Genomic DNA, 16,043 nt, shown 5'->3' on the forward strand with positions numbered 1-16,043 from the left:
ATTAGCAATAAAGATTAATAACATCCTATGTATAATACCCTTTAAATGAAGACAAATGTAAATCGTTTATTAAATTAATTTTTAACTTAATATAAATTTTTTTAATTAAAACAATTTGCATTAAATATATTTTGAAAGTTGAGGTGTTCAAACACTCCATACGAATAATAAAGGATTAATTATAAAATTATCATCACAACAAATTACCTCTCCCGTCCGCGTTCGCCGAGAAAGAAGGCATAAATAATGCGAGACCTAAAAACGTCTGCTTGCCATTAAAATTTTCGCGTTACGATTCAAAATCGATGGAAGCGAGCATTGAGCAGGCGTTAAACTGGCCAAACGTACTCTCGTTAATTCACGGAAGACGTTAATAGCCGCTCGCTGCGGTAGATTCGCGCCGTACGGTTCTCTCGTTTCCCATTCTTGGCACGATCGTATCAAAATTACGCGCCGTGCTGCGCATCGAAAATCGATATCACTCGCGCAAGGTAAGTGCCGACACCTAGCGGCGAGAATTCCTACCATAAGAAACGCAGAGGCCGCTGCTAGTCGTTTCGCAGGTCGATTCCTGGCGTACCTCCTAGGGAAGAAACGAAAAGTATCTAGCCGTCTAGAGGGCGGAATATTAAAGTCGAGTGCCATGAAGGAGAAGGGCTAGAAGGGAGGGGAGCTAAAGAACCGATGAGGAAGAGAAGTGGAGAGAGAGAGCGAAGCTCGGCGCCGTGGCGAGAGCCACGACCCCAGAAGACCGTACGGTGATTCTCTGTTCCGCTTGTGTAACGTATGTACACCGTTTGTGTTGGTGTAACGTGCGCTAAGTGTACGTGTGTGTGTATGCGTGTGTATACGTGTGTACGTTTATGCACCGTCTGCGGAGCGTACGCCATATTCTTTCGGTGGCGCGACAGAGACAGAGGATCAAGAGGATAAGGGCCAGTCGCGGACGGATGACAGAAATGCAAAGCCGTCGTGCGAGTGCGAGAATTAGCGCCGAACGTGAATAGTTTCGGCGGGGCGGCAAAATCGTCTTATAATTCGCGTGTAATACGGGGAACGGTGTGTGATGCCTTTTCGCCGTGGATATCATCAGTGAATATATCACAGCTCTCTCGCTCCGTCTCTGTCCCACAGCCCCCCCCTCCCCCTTCTGTTTTTCTCTCGCTCGTCGTCTCGTCTCTCCGTCTTTGCTCCTCACGACGACGACACCGTACCGACGGTAACTTAACCCCGGTGTGTATTTAACGTGTAATATATGTGCACGAAGATAACGACGATGCGCCAGCGACGGCGCTCGTCACGCGTCATCGTCCCGTGACACGACGCGGTGGCGACGACGACGACGGCGACGACGACGACGACGACGACGATGACGACGACGTCGTCGACGTCCGTCAACGGTGTGTTGCTGTGATACGTGCGCGATTCGCCAGGCTCGCCACACACGGCGACGAGGGGAAGTACAGAAGGTGTGCACGGAACGGAAGACGAGAGTTCAGTCAGTCAGTCAGTCAGTCAAGTAGAGGACAGGAGCGAAGGCACGGGACACGCTCTGGTCTCCGGCGGGCCAAAGGCAGGTCGGCGCGCGGCCATTTTTACACCGTTTACACCGTGCGATGCGGCAACCGTGCGTGCGATTCGTTCGATCCGCCATTCCAAACAATCGGTGCGCTACGTGCAGTCCTCGCAGGATGCGTCGACGACGATAGGCGCTCCGCTTCGCGTCGCGTCACGCTGCGCTGCAGTCAGTCGGTTCAGTTGAACGGACGGATGGACGGACAGGCAGACAGACAGACGGACGCACGTACGCACGTACGCACGCACGCACGCATGTACGTACGCACGCCCGCACGCACGCACGCACGGCACGCATAAGACACGCGCTGTCCCGCACTCGGCGTGAAAAAGAAAGAAAGAGAGTGAGCGAGAGAGAGAGAAAGAGGAAGACGTGACGTCGCGAAGACGAGAGGACGACGGCCCGTGGGCCGCCGGCGGTGGCAGTAGTGGTGCTGGAGGTGTCTGCGCTTGGACGACGTCGTCGTCTCGCGCACGAACGTCGACGACGTTGGCGACGACGGTGGCGAGGAGGAAGAGGTGGAAGCGTGGAGGCGAAGAAGAAGGAGAAGAAGAAGAGGAAGGAAAGAGGGATCGCGCGGCGATAACGTGAGGAGGATGATAACGGCGCCCGCGATCATCACCGCCGCGACGTGGACGGCTACGACCACGACCTCGTCGACGACGACGACGAAGACGAAGAAAAAGACGAGGTCGAAACGGGAGGAAACAAAAGTCCCGTACGAACAATCCAGCTGCGTTTATACGGTTCAGCCTCCGTTCAAGCTCCGTGAGCTCCGTGTGCTCCGTAGGTGCCTGTGATTCCCAGTGGTGTTTAGCGACGGGCTATTAAGCCCGTGGTGCATTAAAACCCCCGTCTCGATCTTCGGTGTGTGTAACCAATAAAATAACGTTGGATAATAGTGCGCTACCGTGAGAGACCGTTGTACTACTTCCTCGGCCTTCCAGCGCGTGCTTTGGACCCAAAAAAGAGCGTGTACTTGTCTCGCTCGTGATTCGCGAGTGCTCCATCTCGGTATAATACAGTATACACCGCTGTCATTTTCTATCTCCCTCCCTAACGCGCCGCGTTCTCGCTCGCTCGCTCGCTCTCGTCTTCTCTCTCCGTCCCTCTTTCTCCCTCTCTCTCTCTGTCTCTCTCTCTCTCTACCTCTCTCTTTCTCTCTCTCCGTCTCTGTCCCGTCTGTCCCGTCTGTCCGACTTGGGTGCGTGTTTCTCGCGTGCCTCCTCGCCACACACGCACCCGGACTCTCTCTCCTCTTCCTCGACCACCGCGCGCGATCGATGTGACATCGCGCCGTGCCGTTAAACCGTGCTCTCTCTCTCGTGCTATCGCGATATCCGCGACTAACGCGTCGCGCCACGACTTGGAGACCAGAGAGCCGAGAAGACTCGTTCGACGAGACGCACAAGAGGAAATATATATATATATATACACATCATACATACATATATATATATATATATACATACGTATATATATACATATCGGGGGATCGAGTGGAGAGTGTGCGTGCGACAGTGCGTACTGCGTGCCGACGGCAACGTCTCCGTGAGTGCGTACCCCGAGGCAGCACGGTGTGGTGCTGCTGCTGTTGCTGCTGCTGTTGCTCTCTCTCCTGATTCCTCTCTGCCCTGTCCCTTTTCCGTCTCCCTCTACCCGCACCATCTTTGCCTCTCGTCCCTCCAGTGCCCTCCGCACGTCGTCTTCCTTTCTTCTCCCCTCGCTTCGGTTCCCTCTCGCTCTCCCTGCCTCGGTTTTTCTTTTCCCTCGCTCCCGTCTCTCTTCCCATCGGTCGAGACGACTGTAGAGAATGCACGAGAACGCTGCCACGACCATCGCTGCTGTCGTCTGCTCCCTGTCGTGTGCTCCCTTTGTCGTTGTCATCATCGCTGCCGCCTTCCCTCGCGCCGTCCACGTCGTCGTATGTTGATCGTAGTATCGCCGCGCGACGAGTGATCGCGACGACCCTCGAGTGATAAAGTGCCGTGTGTGCGTGGAGATAGTTTGGAGATCTTCATTTGTGAAGATGGAGATTGAGGCGAAGCAGCGTAGCCAGAAGAATCGGCGACGGGAGCGGGCGCAGCGCATGCTGGCGCAGAGGGAGAGCCTGGCCACCGCGAAGCAGCAACAATCGCAGCAGTCGCGACAACGGCCGCCGAATGATGAGGAGGATAGCCACAGCGGTGAGGACGAGGACCCCGCTGGCGGTGGCGTCGGTGGCGGTGACGGAGGCGGTGGCGGCGGTGGTGGTGGTGGTGGCGGCGGTGGTGGTGGCGGCGGCGGCGGCGGCGGCGGCGGTGGCGGCGGCGGTGGTGGCGGTGGCGGCGGCCTCGGACTCGCCGCCAAGACCGGTCACCCGCGGGACGGCCACTCGCGACCGCCCAGGCCACCGCGACCCCCGAGGCCGCGCAAGAAGTCTTCCCTCGCGGCCGCCAACCAGAAGGAGCCACCTTTCGAGGAGGACATTATCGACGGATTCGCCATCCTCGCCTTCCGCTCCTACGAGGAACTCGAGGTGAGCGACGGACCGGAACCATTCGTTTACCACTTATTTTCATTTTCTGTCTTTCTCTCGTCCGAACGAGATCCGCGCGATCGGATCTTTATAGAGATGAGGTGGAGTGATTGTAGGGAGTGGAAAGGAAAATCGGAAACATGTTCGTCGTCTTCGGATGTGATGTACTTGCCATAACCTAAAAGTATAACCTAGAGATAACCTACAAATCTTCTCTACTCTTCTCGGCTCTTGTTTGTCTTTCTGTTTTGATTCTTTTCCAAATTCGGTTCTTCTTTCGGATTAGGCGGAAATACGAATTTTCTGCGAGTCACGTATCCGAAGATTATCATATATAAGATCAGAAATAGAAAGTTGGAAACATATGTATATGAACTCGAACAGAGAGAGAAAAGAGAGAAAGAGAGAGTCTATGCTACTCGAAGAGACCCAACAGGATATTGGATTATTTAATCGATTCGTAATACTGGATACGTAATCCTTTGACTGTTTAAACAATTCGGACAGAAAGAATACAAGTCCAAGGGATTATATTGTTCAATTTTTTTTATTTGCAAAGTCCTATAATCATTGTCCATCGATTTGTTTCATCGATTCTCTCTATCCAAACTAAAGATTTTCTACTTCTCGAAGTGACTAACCATTTGAATTATACGACCGTCGACAAATAGTACTTTTAGTTTATCTTGTCTCATTAATCATTCCAGATTTAATGGATTTGTGTACATATGTATGTGCATTTATGTACATACTATCATTGTAGCACAATATGGGAGAATATATTTCAGAAATATTTACAAAATATGCTTCAATCACTATTAAATCAAGAAATCTATTTTTAGTATTACCTCTTTTACTTGCAATTAAATGTGTATAAAGAAAATTGGGGAAGTGCGAATTTTATGTTTTCATTTCGAACAAAATGAAAAGAGTTAAGTTAAAGACCGGTAATAGAAACAGCAAATAAGATTTCAATCTATTGAAAACTTTATATTCTGTGATATACAATTTCTGGATAAGTTGAAATCTGTTATTCTCTGCTTCTATTGCCTGTGCTTTTCAATTGTGTCTCAGGTTTTATGCCATATGGATAAAGGGAGCTTTAAAGCTTCTTTAAAGCTTTGAAAAGCGCAGGCAAATAGTTGTACTGTCTCAAGTATGTCATATTGTATAACGTCTTATTTGGTCAACGTTTTTAAAAAATGTTTTCTTTTCGGTGCGAAAGGTCGTCACGGTGGTTCCTCTTAATCTGTAACTTCACGCATTTTGTGTCGCCGTGTTTTATGTATATTTATGATCTTGTCGTCAAGTGATTTTCAATGAATTATGTACCAGCGAGGAGTCATCGAAAATATATTACTTTATAAGCAAACCGTGAGACAACTTTAGTAGCAAGAATTGTTTCAACAGTTTCTTCCACCTCTTTTTAGAATTATAATTTTATTATAAAGCAGAGAGAGAAAATGATTTACTTAATATGAATACGTATGAAAGAAGAGATTTATTTACTTCACAACTTCTCGAATTCCAGAAATTCTATTAAAAGTAATTCAATATCCGATAAGTTATTTATTCAATTAACTCAAATAAGTTTGCGCATTTGAAATTTATATGCGGAATACAAGATTAATTGGGAAATAATAACCAATTGATATTTCTAATTAATTGAGATAACATAAATTAAGTTCATTTAAAGTATTGACGATGGAAGTCAGTGGTTTCTCAAATCGTACTTTATAAACCCAATAAGCATCAGTGTAAAAACGTCAAAAAACAAACGTAACACGACAGTCTCGTGTTAATTAGTAAAATCTCGGTGGCGTATATATACTTTAATTACGGAAAACACGTACACAATTAATGTCGTATGCAGAAGAGTTTTGTAATTGGGCGAGTAAGAGTCACTGGCGCAGATAAACGGAGCAGATCATAAAGTCGCTAATATGAAACGAGCAAAAGAGAAAAGAATGTATGTATATATATATATATATATATATATATACACCTTGTACCGAAATAAGTGATTCAAGTCAAATGGATCGGCCATTATTTTCCAAGCAACCGGATACTTTGGTCAGCAAATTATATTAGAGACATTCTGGCTCTCGTAGACTCGAGCTCGGCCACTCGCGCGGTTTAATCGCGGTTAGAGTTTAACCGACGTCGTCCGTGCAATGCAACCGGCCTTTGGAACGCGCTTCGGTGATATCAGCGACTGATAGCACGACGATCTCGCCGTCGCTCTCCTCGCGCGAGCAACGCGAACGTGCTCCTGTCTCGCGGTTCGTATTACATCGCATTACATCGCATCGCATCGCGTCGCGTCGCGTCGTAATGCGTGTACCGACCATTTCTTCGTAGCGTGTAACGGTATTCACGACGCAGGCTCTTCTCGCGCGAACGAGCAGCGAGAGATGAAAATCCACTTGCTGTGCGCGCGAGACTGCGAGTTCTCTTCGCGAAAGGGAGTGAGAGAGAGAGAGAGAGAACACAAAACACAATAATGCGTTATTATCTTCTATTCAAATGCTCTTATAAAATTTCTCTGACTTTATAAACTTGCTCGAAAACGTCGAAAAGTGAATGTGGATACCGAGTATATAATTTATATAAGATAATTATAACGTTCAAAATTGAATATAAATATAATTATACAGAATGATACTAAAAAGATATTAGTGATGTAATAAAGTTTTAACAAATTTGTAATTAACGTAATCGAAAATATGGCAAGAGTTACCTTGGTCGAGATAACGAAGATAAAGCGGTTAAAGCTGATTCTAATCGGAGATAACACGAATGCGTTCTGAAGATAGATAAGTCGTTCATGAGAGCACGTCGATAAGAGAAATCGCTCGCGTGGCGAATACTTATTTTTCCGCTATTGACATAAATTTGCATCGTAATGAACTGTGACCTTGTCAGGTATATCGCCGACACGCGCGCCGTAATGTGCGCCTCCGTTGCCTTTTATCTATTATATAAATGAAAAATAATATTTTCTCTTATATAATTTCAAAATGTATACTATGCGGTTAGAAGTGTCCCATTTAGTCTACATTTTTTTTTTTTAAAGAAACTTTTTACGGGTGAGAAAGGTCGTCACGCTTGTCTTTCTTAATCTGTGGCTTTACACACATTTTATGTTATTGCGTGTATTTACAATCTTATCAATAATTTGGTAAGATCATTTTAATAAATTTCGTTTTAATAAATCGTTTTAATAAATTTCGTTTACTAGTGAGGGGTCATAAAAAAAAACATTGGTCTAATTTCCAACTCTCAATTTGGTTCCACTTCGGTGCGGATCAATTTAGAATATTGTTTCCATTGGATGGAGAGTGACTTTGTGGATCGAAGCGGCATGAAATGAGCGCAGTCAAACGGTTTTCCGACTTAAATTTGATCCTAGACTTAAATTCTTAATGTTAAAATCTAATTTGAATTATTTTTAATCAATTCTATAAGTCGCCACTGCTCTTATTCAATATGTCGTTAATTTAACGAAAATACTGGAATAAAACTCAATAAATGTATCAATTTCGACTTAAATCTACTTTATTATTTACTGTATGTGTATACATTATCATAAACATTATTTATAATATTTTAAAATTAATCACAGATATGAATTAATTTACATTTTAATATACATGGAAGTTAAAAATAAAACATTATTTCACTCAACAGATTAAATTACCATTGTTTCTTTGATATCTAACGCTGCCGCATTAGGTATGGAAATTAGACTATTGTACAATTTTTCGAAAGGGAACAATCCTGCTTTAAGAATTTTTCCAGAGAGCCAAATAGATCCCGTAAACTTAAATGGTGTAGAAATAAAAATTATAAATATATTTGGTCCTCTTCTCTGGTATGTTTAAAGAACTGGGTGTCCCGTAACGACGAATGATTCTCGACAGTAAAGCTCATCGGTGCATACGTCGCCGGGAGTGGCCCTTGAGAGTTTTATTCCCTCGCGAGCAATCCTCGACAGTAAAATTTCCGGCGTACATTGAGAGCGACACTTAATGAGTGCCCAATTGAGAGTTTCATTCTCTCCGCGAGTGATCCTCGATAACAAGACTCTCGAGTGTGCATTTTGCCTTAGACGCGAAACTCTTCTTTTGCTCTAAATTCGTCGAGCCGCTTCCTGCATCCCCTGTTTTGATCAAGTTAATCGAATGATTAACAATTTTCTACGTCTTCTACATAATATCGCTAACTCCAGACGATAACAGGATATTAAATCTCAATTATTACAGTAATAATTTTTTTTTTGTTTACAGAAAATGTCTTATTACGTGCAATTAAAGATGAATGATTACTTTAATTAAACACGATTTAGTTTTTCCTAAAGCAAAAACTTCCTTTTTTTTTTTCAAGCAAAAACATAATTACAGAACTAGATTTTGTTTCAAAAAAAAAAGCTTACTCGATAACTATCATTATCACTGAGAGAAACGAAAATAAATATCCGGTGAATTCACGTTGTATCAAGTTTTATCTCGCCGTGGAGTTGTTTTATTTGCGGATCGATATATCAATAAGAAGAGCGGTGAAAAGGACACATCGATGCGTTCTGTTTCCGCAACATTACGACGTGTTACCAAAGAGACCTGTCCGAAGTGAAAGTTATTTTGTTAATCGCGTCCCGAGCCCTGCGTCGTGATTTATGCGTCGTCGCTCGAGATTATTTCTTTTCGGCGAGAACGGTAAAAACTTGGCGCGACGTATCGCACATTAAATCCGCAAATTAACTCGAAGACATGCCGCGTAATTACGCGCGCGGACGCCTTTATCGTGATTTATCGCGGCCGGGAAGTTAAATCGTTACATTTTATTATTTGCAAAGTCTCGTTAAGCGCGACATCGTCATCCTTTTCTTTTTGGCAAAACACTGGTAATATATTTCGTTGAATTTAATTTTCGGTATACCGGATGGGACGTTAAAATTTGTATTACGCTATATATTACGATTCCGTCGACATGAATAAATCCCTCAAATTCCGTTCGTCCTTCCATCATTGAAGTTAAATTCTTTCTTTTCTTTAAATTCGATAAACTTGGATGATACATTTTCAGCGTGAAATATCGCTATGATATATATTATAGTTTGACAAAATTAAAAATTTTTGTTAAAATTAGATAATTGCATTATAAAATTATAACGATCTTAAAACTGATTACGTTATAAATTGTATAATTACGTATTCATCGCTTATTTCTATTTTTATACTTTTATTACTGCTCGTCGGGGTATAAAATAGCTTGACGTAATTTTCTTCGATATCGACCAGATCTGAAATGACGATTTGCTTTTGCAAACTGATAATCGTGAAGATAACTGCCGCGAAGCTATCGTCATTGCAGATGCTTATTTTTCGCCTAATTAAAGACATTTCCACATTATTTCTAAAGTAAACGTTTCAACCTCGTTCGATTTTAGCGTTTTACATTTTACGACGTTGGCTCTTATCGATCACTTTCTGCTTTTCTTATTTAATCGGCACTTGAGAGTTTTTTTTCACGTATCGATGAAGCATCTATAGTTTATCTATCAAGGTTGCATCGTGTTTATGACGATGGGCATCCATGCAGCTGGCTTGAATCTGCAGGTGGCTCGCCTGTTGCAACCATTCACCCGCTCGATCCCAGTGCTTTACGTCTATCCCGCCTTCAATATATTGCTATGACGCCTATGACGATAAAAATATAACCCGCATTTATATAACGCATGTCGGTTTCTAAATAACACGTATCGCCGATCCTCAAATAACACAAATTTGATATCTACTTGAAGCGAAATTTTCGACGCAAAGATTCGTCTTTTCCAATAGCACTTCTCGATGCCAGACGAATTTCAATGAAGGAGCCAGACTTTCAATAGAAATCAATGTGTCTCCGTTGCATTGAATTATTATTCCACCATTAATTGTAATTGTAAATTAAAGACAACTGGACTTTTTGTTCGAGATCGATAGTTCTTTTACGCGAATATTCTGTACAAATTAAACTTGAACGTATATATTTAGCGTAATGTAAAAAAATATCGTACAATAAAATTGAACTTTTTATTGAATAATTACGAGATACCATCACGTAAACGTCATAAACGTCATTACACTGCATCATTACGGTGCGTCATTGCGGTAATTCGTGCACACACCAACGCTCCCCCTAGTCTCTCCTCCTATAATCTCTCCAGCTATAATCTCTCTCCCTCCCCCTTCTTAATGGAGGCATTGCAGACATATTCGTTATCAATATTCGAGATTAGACTTCTATCTATCTCGCGTTGACGCGATAATCGCGGAGCTGCCGGTCACTCCGGCATTTCTTGCGCTTATTTTTATTTCATAAAAAAAAAAGAAAGGGAAAAAAATGACATTTATCTTCAGGCAACCGTTTTACAAGACGACCGCAAAATACATATCACCATAGGTAAAACCCGCTCATTATCATAAACATTACGCTCGCTGCGCTTGTTTATGCAACCGGCTTCGGTGTGTGCGCGCTACGCCTTGTAAATTTATCGCCTCGTGCCTTCTTTTACTTTATCGTCGTTACTCGTGTCACGATTGAAGGACAAAAGTGACGAAGCCGAAGCAACGCGTGACTCCTTATAGCCGGATAGTCTGTTTCCCGACGGGTACAAAAATCGTAGCGCGCGTGCAGATCGTTCATGTCAAAATAGTCGATACATCTTTTTGTCGTAGAAATAATGCATTTCTAATCGAACGTGTTACTAAGTTACTCTGAGCATTTTTATTGCACTGATATATATTTGCTGAAGTATTTACTGTATTAATAATTACTACGTCTAAATAAGCTGTGTTCTTTTATTTAATGCGTTATTTAATGCGGGAATCAAGAAGAATTATTTTCTTCTTTGAAGCTTATAATTTGCAAAAAAAAATTTCTCTTCGCGTTTTTATTTTGATTTACAATTCGAACATTTAAATATTTTTACGAATCGATTCCATATTTTTATTAGTATATAGAAATTTACGTTTTATTACAGTAATTAAGTTTATATGAGATATATTTCTCTCGAATTCATATTTATTCTATTCAAAATGTTTATAGAACATTATATAATCGTCCTTGTGCGTATCGATTGCGGCAACATATTTATTGTCCGAAAGCAAATTAATATTTGTATTAATAATTGCTAAGTTATAATAAGTGTCATGTTCTCATTATTGAATGGAGAAATCAAGAGGAATTATATTCTCCTTCAAGTTTTTATAGTTCGCAGAAAAGAAATTTAATTGCTTTTTCAAGCATTTCTATTTTGATTTATATAATTCAAATATTTAGATATTTTTAATGAATGAGCATCATTTCCAAATTTTATTTAGTATGGTAAAAATATATTTACGTTTCCAGATAATGAATTATCTTATACAAGTCAACTGGACACACTTTTAGATATTTCTGTAAGTAGAATATTTTTAGAATAATAAGACATATAATCATCCTTACGGCATTGAAAAACAACCGGTACCTTTTAACACCGTTGAAACGCTAAACGCGACGTTATTGTTATCGCGCGTGCGAATGACGGAGCAGAATAGTACGCGTACCGTCTAAACGGGCCTGTCGATCATTCCTGAATAGATATTCCGGCATGAATCAAGCTGCTCAAAGCAAGCTGCTGGATGTTCAAAAGGCAAAGCGGAAAATCCACCCTCTCTGACGCGCGCGGCGACGGTTTTTATTTTCTTAATTAAAAGTACCGCGAGAGAGACGTGTGTTCTCTCGCGCTGTAATCTGTTACAAATTAAATAGAAATGGTCGCGGAGAGCGCGGATGTGACGAGAGAGCACATCCGTTGTCCGTGAGTTATCGACGCCACTTCTCTGGTTATTGGAGCCTCCGTTATCACGAGAACGCGGCAAATAGAACGCTTCGAAAGGTCGGTAACGGAACGTGACAATCAGCTCTCTCTCTCTCTCTCTCTCTCTCTCTCTCTCTCTCTCTCTCTTTTTCTCCTTTTATCTTTGTATTTCTTTATTTTTATTTTGATATTTTGTGTTACCATTTTTCCTTTTTATCTTTTTTATATCGTAGAGGGTTTGCCCTATAGAATATTAATAAATGTCTTTATCTCTCTTTCTCTCTCTCTCCTCCCTTCTCTCTCTTTCTGGTGTAATTAACTATAAACATAATAATCTCAAAAAACAGCGAGCGTGACCGATGTTTGGAACTAATAGACCGGAGCAATCGATTAGATAAGACAGATACAGCAGCCTACATGATAAATTATAATTACGAATCGTAAGACGGCGAGATATTTCGAGCCTGTTAAAAATGACGTTCCCTCGTTGTGACCTTGGCTTTCTTATTTGGGAATACTGTGCGGGTAAAGCGAACCGTAAAACGGTGGACGACCTTGCGAGCGAATTTCATTTACTTGCCTGTCCTCCGCTAAACATTCGACTCCGATTTGCGAAATGTTTCGGGAGAATGTCGTTCGGATTGCATTTGGCGCGTTCGATGTCAAAGGCGCCATTTCGCTCCATCGTATCCTTTTACAATCATCGTCTGTGCGTGGAGGTGGGAGTGGAGGAGGAGGAGGTTGAGGAGGAGGAGGAGGAGGAGGAGGAGGAGGAGGTGACAGAAGGAAAAAAGTCCTTTTGGTATCTCCGATCCTGCCGGAATGCAAACTCCAACCTCGCCGCCAGGTGCCGATTCTCTCACAATGAGTGTCTTTCGTTGCCGTTTCTTCCCATTTATTTGTTCCCTCGTCGGACGATATCGTTCCGTTTTCAGAAAAATATACCGTCGCGCGTTAACATCGCCGTGAAATGTATGTGCATGCGTAATTATGCCGTAATAACGCTTCAGGGCATCAGTTTAACGTGTGGAAACGCGACCCGTGGATTTTCAACGTATATCTTCCGTCGCATATTAAATGTCGGCAATTAATAACACTGCAATTTAACGCTTAACATGATTACAAACTATTTTGCAATATACTTTTTTTACGTAATTAAGTCTCAACGCTTATAAATATTATTATACCTCAAGATTCATGAGAAACATCAGCTACTACAATAATTTTTCGCTAGTCATTCCATTGTATCTTTTTTTTTTTTCTCTGTACGATGGATTTTGAATTAGTACGTATTACGATACGGTGGACATCTTTTTTTTCGCACTTGTACATAATATTGTCATTTTTTTGTGGTTTCCACTGATTTAACAGCTATTCAGGACAATTTATTTGTTTTAACAAAATCTCGGACAGCAAATCACGATATTGTGCGCTATGATGAAAAAAAACAATGGTCACCAGCGAGGTTCACTAAATTGGATTGAATTTTTAACGCCGCTTTTTTTTTTCAGGAGCAAAGCTCCACGTACAAAAGAAACTGTTACATGCTCTGCACATATTGTTTCATTTGGAATTATTGTCTATGGCTTTTTGTTGCGGTGCCTGTCATATTTCGCGTACAAACATATTTTGCGTATAAACTGGTAGCGACTTGAAAACGTTATGAGAGAATGGAAAGAAAAGAAAGAAGAATAGAGTAAGTTATTTATGATTATGGGCTCCCCGCTAAGAAACGTTTCGCCCATCCGCGTTCACGAGAGTCGCGATAATAAATAGCAATACGTTCTATGAATAGAGCATCTAGAGGAACGCACTTGTCGTTATAGTCTATTAAGATATCCGCAAACTGCATTACATCGGACTTTCCTCGAGGACGTTGGCCGTTTGCGTTGATCGAAATATCGGGCTCGTTGATCATCGACGTTGACGGCGGTTCTGAAAGCGGCTTTTCTATTAAAAAGCTGGGGATCGATAATCGTCGATGTTCGCTCGTGAATTCGGGATGAGGTCAGTGTCACGTTGTCTGACAAATGAGGCCTCGTTATACAAGAAATGTCACGCGTTAAGAGAATTTTAATAAGTATTTTTCTATCTTTACTGATTTAACGATCCTTTTTTAATTAACAATTGAAGTATAAACGATAATATATTCCAAATAGATCGAATACGACAAAAACGAAAAAGTTGGAATATTAGTTTTTTTATCAGCTTCTGGCGATTCGTAACAATATTTGCTTCACATAAGTTTTGTATTGTAGTAGATATAATTGTATTGTAATAGATATAATCTTGGGTTTGGATTAGGTGCTTAGAATTGGATATCTAATATGAAAGATCAATTAGTTAGAAAATTTGTATGCTATATTGATGTAGTAGTAACAATAATAATAAATCGTAATAAATATTTGTTCGAATAGTTCCAAGTAAATATTTACTAAATGTATAAAACACATTTATTCGATGAAATTAATTTGATCTATCATTTTTTTATTGAATAATTTGTTTACAGTAAATATTTATTTATTGTGAATAAATGTTTACTTAATACTATTTTTAAAAACGTGTACCAAGATATAGTAAATTTGTTTTCAATGCAATATAAATTCTGTTGAATCCGGTAAAATAGACGACTTTATAGGATCCTCTTAAATACATTATTTGTTTCGTATAAATTTTGAATGGTATCCAAGAAAGCGAATAAGAATTAATAGAATCGTCGATGTCTTAATTAATAATTTAACGAGAGACTCTGATTCTTCAAGAAGCGTATAAAACATTAAATTAAAGATAATTCCATTAATTAATGTTCGCGATAATGTAGATATGATTCATAGATGCGCGACACGGAGGGAATTATGATTTAATTGACACGTAATTATATGAATTTATTTCTTAATTCGACGATAAGATTCTGAACATCGGTAGATTAATGTACATTATGTATCGACCAGTCTGTTACGTCACAACACGCTGAAGAGAATCGTAACATGAAAGTCATTTTTCGTATATCTTTCGAGAGACAGCGCGATTCGCGAAGAAGTTAAATATAAACACAGCTACTTCATTATAATACAGACTCCAGTAAGGAAGAAAATACATGAAACTTTATGTCACGCGTAATCACAAGCCTGCAGAAAAGGATACGAATTTAAATTGCAAATTGAACAGTCAGCATGCACGCGCTCGATGCAAAATAAACACTCGTAGCCCTTACGAGGGTGTACATTGATAAGACCCCCAATGATAAGATGCGCTCGTTACAAGGCTTCGAATTACTCGTTCTCAGCGAACGATGTTTCAGGACTTTTTTCGCGGCAACTGAACCGAAGTGTCTTGAAACTTTTCATATCGTTCGAACGAGTCGAGTCTTCCTTCGCGTCGCGAGCGGAAGAAACTGAAGAAAGAGGGAAAACGAGGGAGAATGAGAGAGAGAGGAAGGGCTTTCGAGTTCGTCGGCCGAGAAACGTAATTTTACGTCGGACGAAATCGCCAGCGTTCGGCGCATCACCGAGGGCTCGCTCGCACCGCGATGTCGTTAGCCATGCCGAGGCCGAGAGACTAGAGAGTGAGGTCGGCAGCAGCGCCCGCGCGCTGCTCAATAAATCAGAACTGCTGTATTCGCGCGACGCGTGTCGGTTCGGTGGGAAGCAAGGACGGTCGAATCTGCCACATGATCCGTCAACAGAGATCACCCGGATGAGATATGCGTATCCGTCGGATGTTATACTGACGGACGGCCTCGTCGCTGAAGAAACCCCACGAGTCCTCGAACGCAAGAGTTGAAAGTCAAAAGTATATATTGGGTCATCTAAAAAGTATCCGCGGTTTTTTGTCACTAGATGATGTTGATGGTCGATACCATCTAGTGACAAAAAACCGCGGATACTTTTTAGATGACCCAATATATAGTATGATAGGAGAGTCACTGTGGCTTCGATTCTTTTTTAGACGGAAAGAACATTTGATTTTTGTTGAAATGCTCTAAAAGTTTCACTTATATAGAGGCAAATTTGTGAAAATAATTTTGTTGGACCATTAAAATAATTATGTGCGTTGGGAAAAATTTTTTATTCAAAATGAATGATTACATCAATCAGAATTTTTAG

General features: G+C 41.5%; 1 protein-coding gene across 7 annotated transcripts in view; it reads left to right on the forward strand.

The window, feature by feature from the left end:
- The first annotated feature begins 632 nt into the window (after nt 1-632).
- Nucleotides 633-16,043, forward strand: part of tay (tay bridge kinase) — a 37,523-nt gene continuing 22,112 nt past the window's right edge. For 5 of the 7 annotated variants that reach the window (XM_087403676.1, XM_087403679.1, XM_087403677.1 and 2 more), the window contains exon 1: nt 3,658-3,762. In XM_087403676.1, the coding sequence (XP_087259802.1) occupies nt 3,739-3,762 (24 nt within the window). In that variant the 5' untranslated portion in view covers nt 3,658-3,738. Of the gene's footprint in view, nt 4,095-16,043 lie in introns of all 7 variants that reach the window. The other 2 variants (XR_015544303.1, XM_087403675.1) reach the window with 1 other exon arrangement.

This window comes from Acromyrmex echinatior, chromosome 2, assembly GCF_024713525.1.
Source record: "Acromyrmex echinatior isolate Ae372 chromosome 2, ASM2471352v2, whole genome shotgun sequence".
Classification (NCBI taxonomy): domain Eukaryota; kingdom Metazoa; phylum Arthropoda; class Insecta; order Hymenoptera; family Formicidae; genus Acromyrmex; species Acromyrmex echinatior.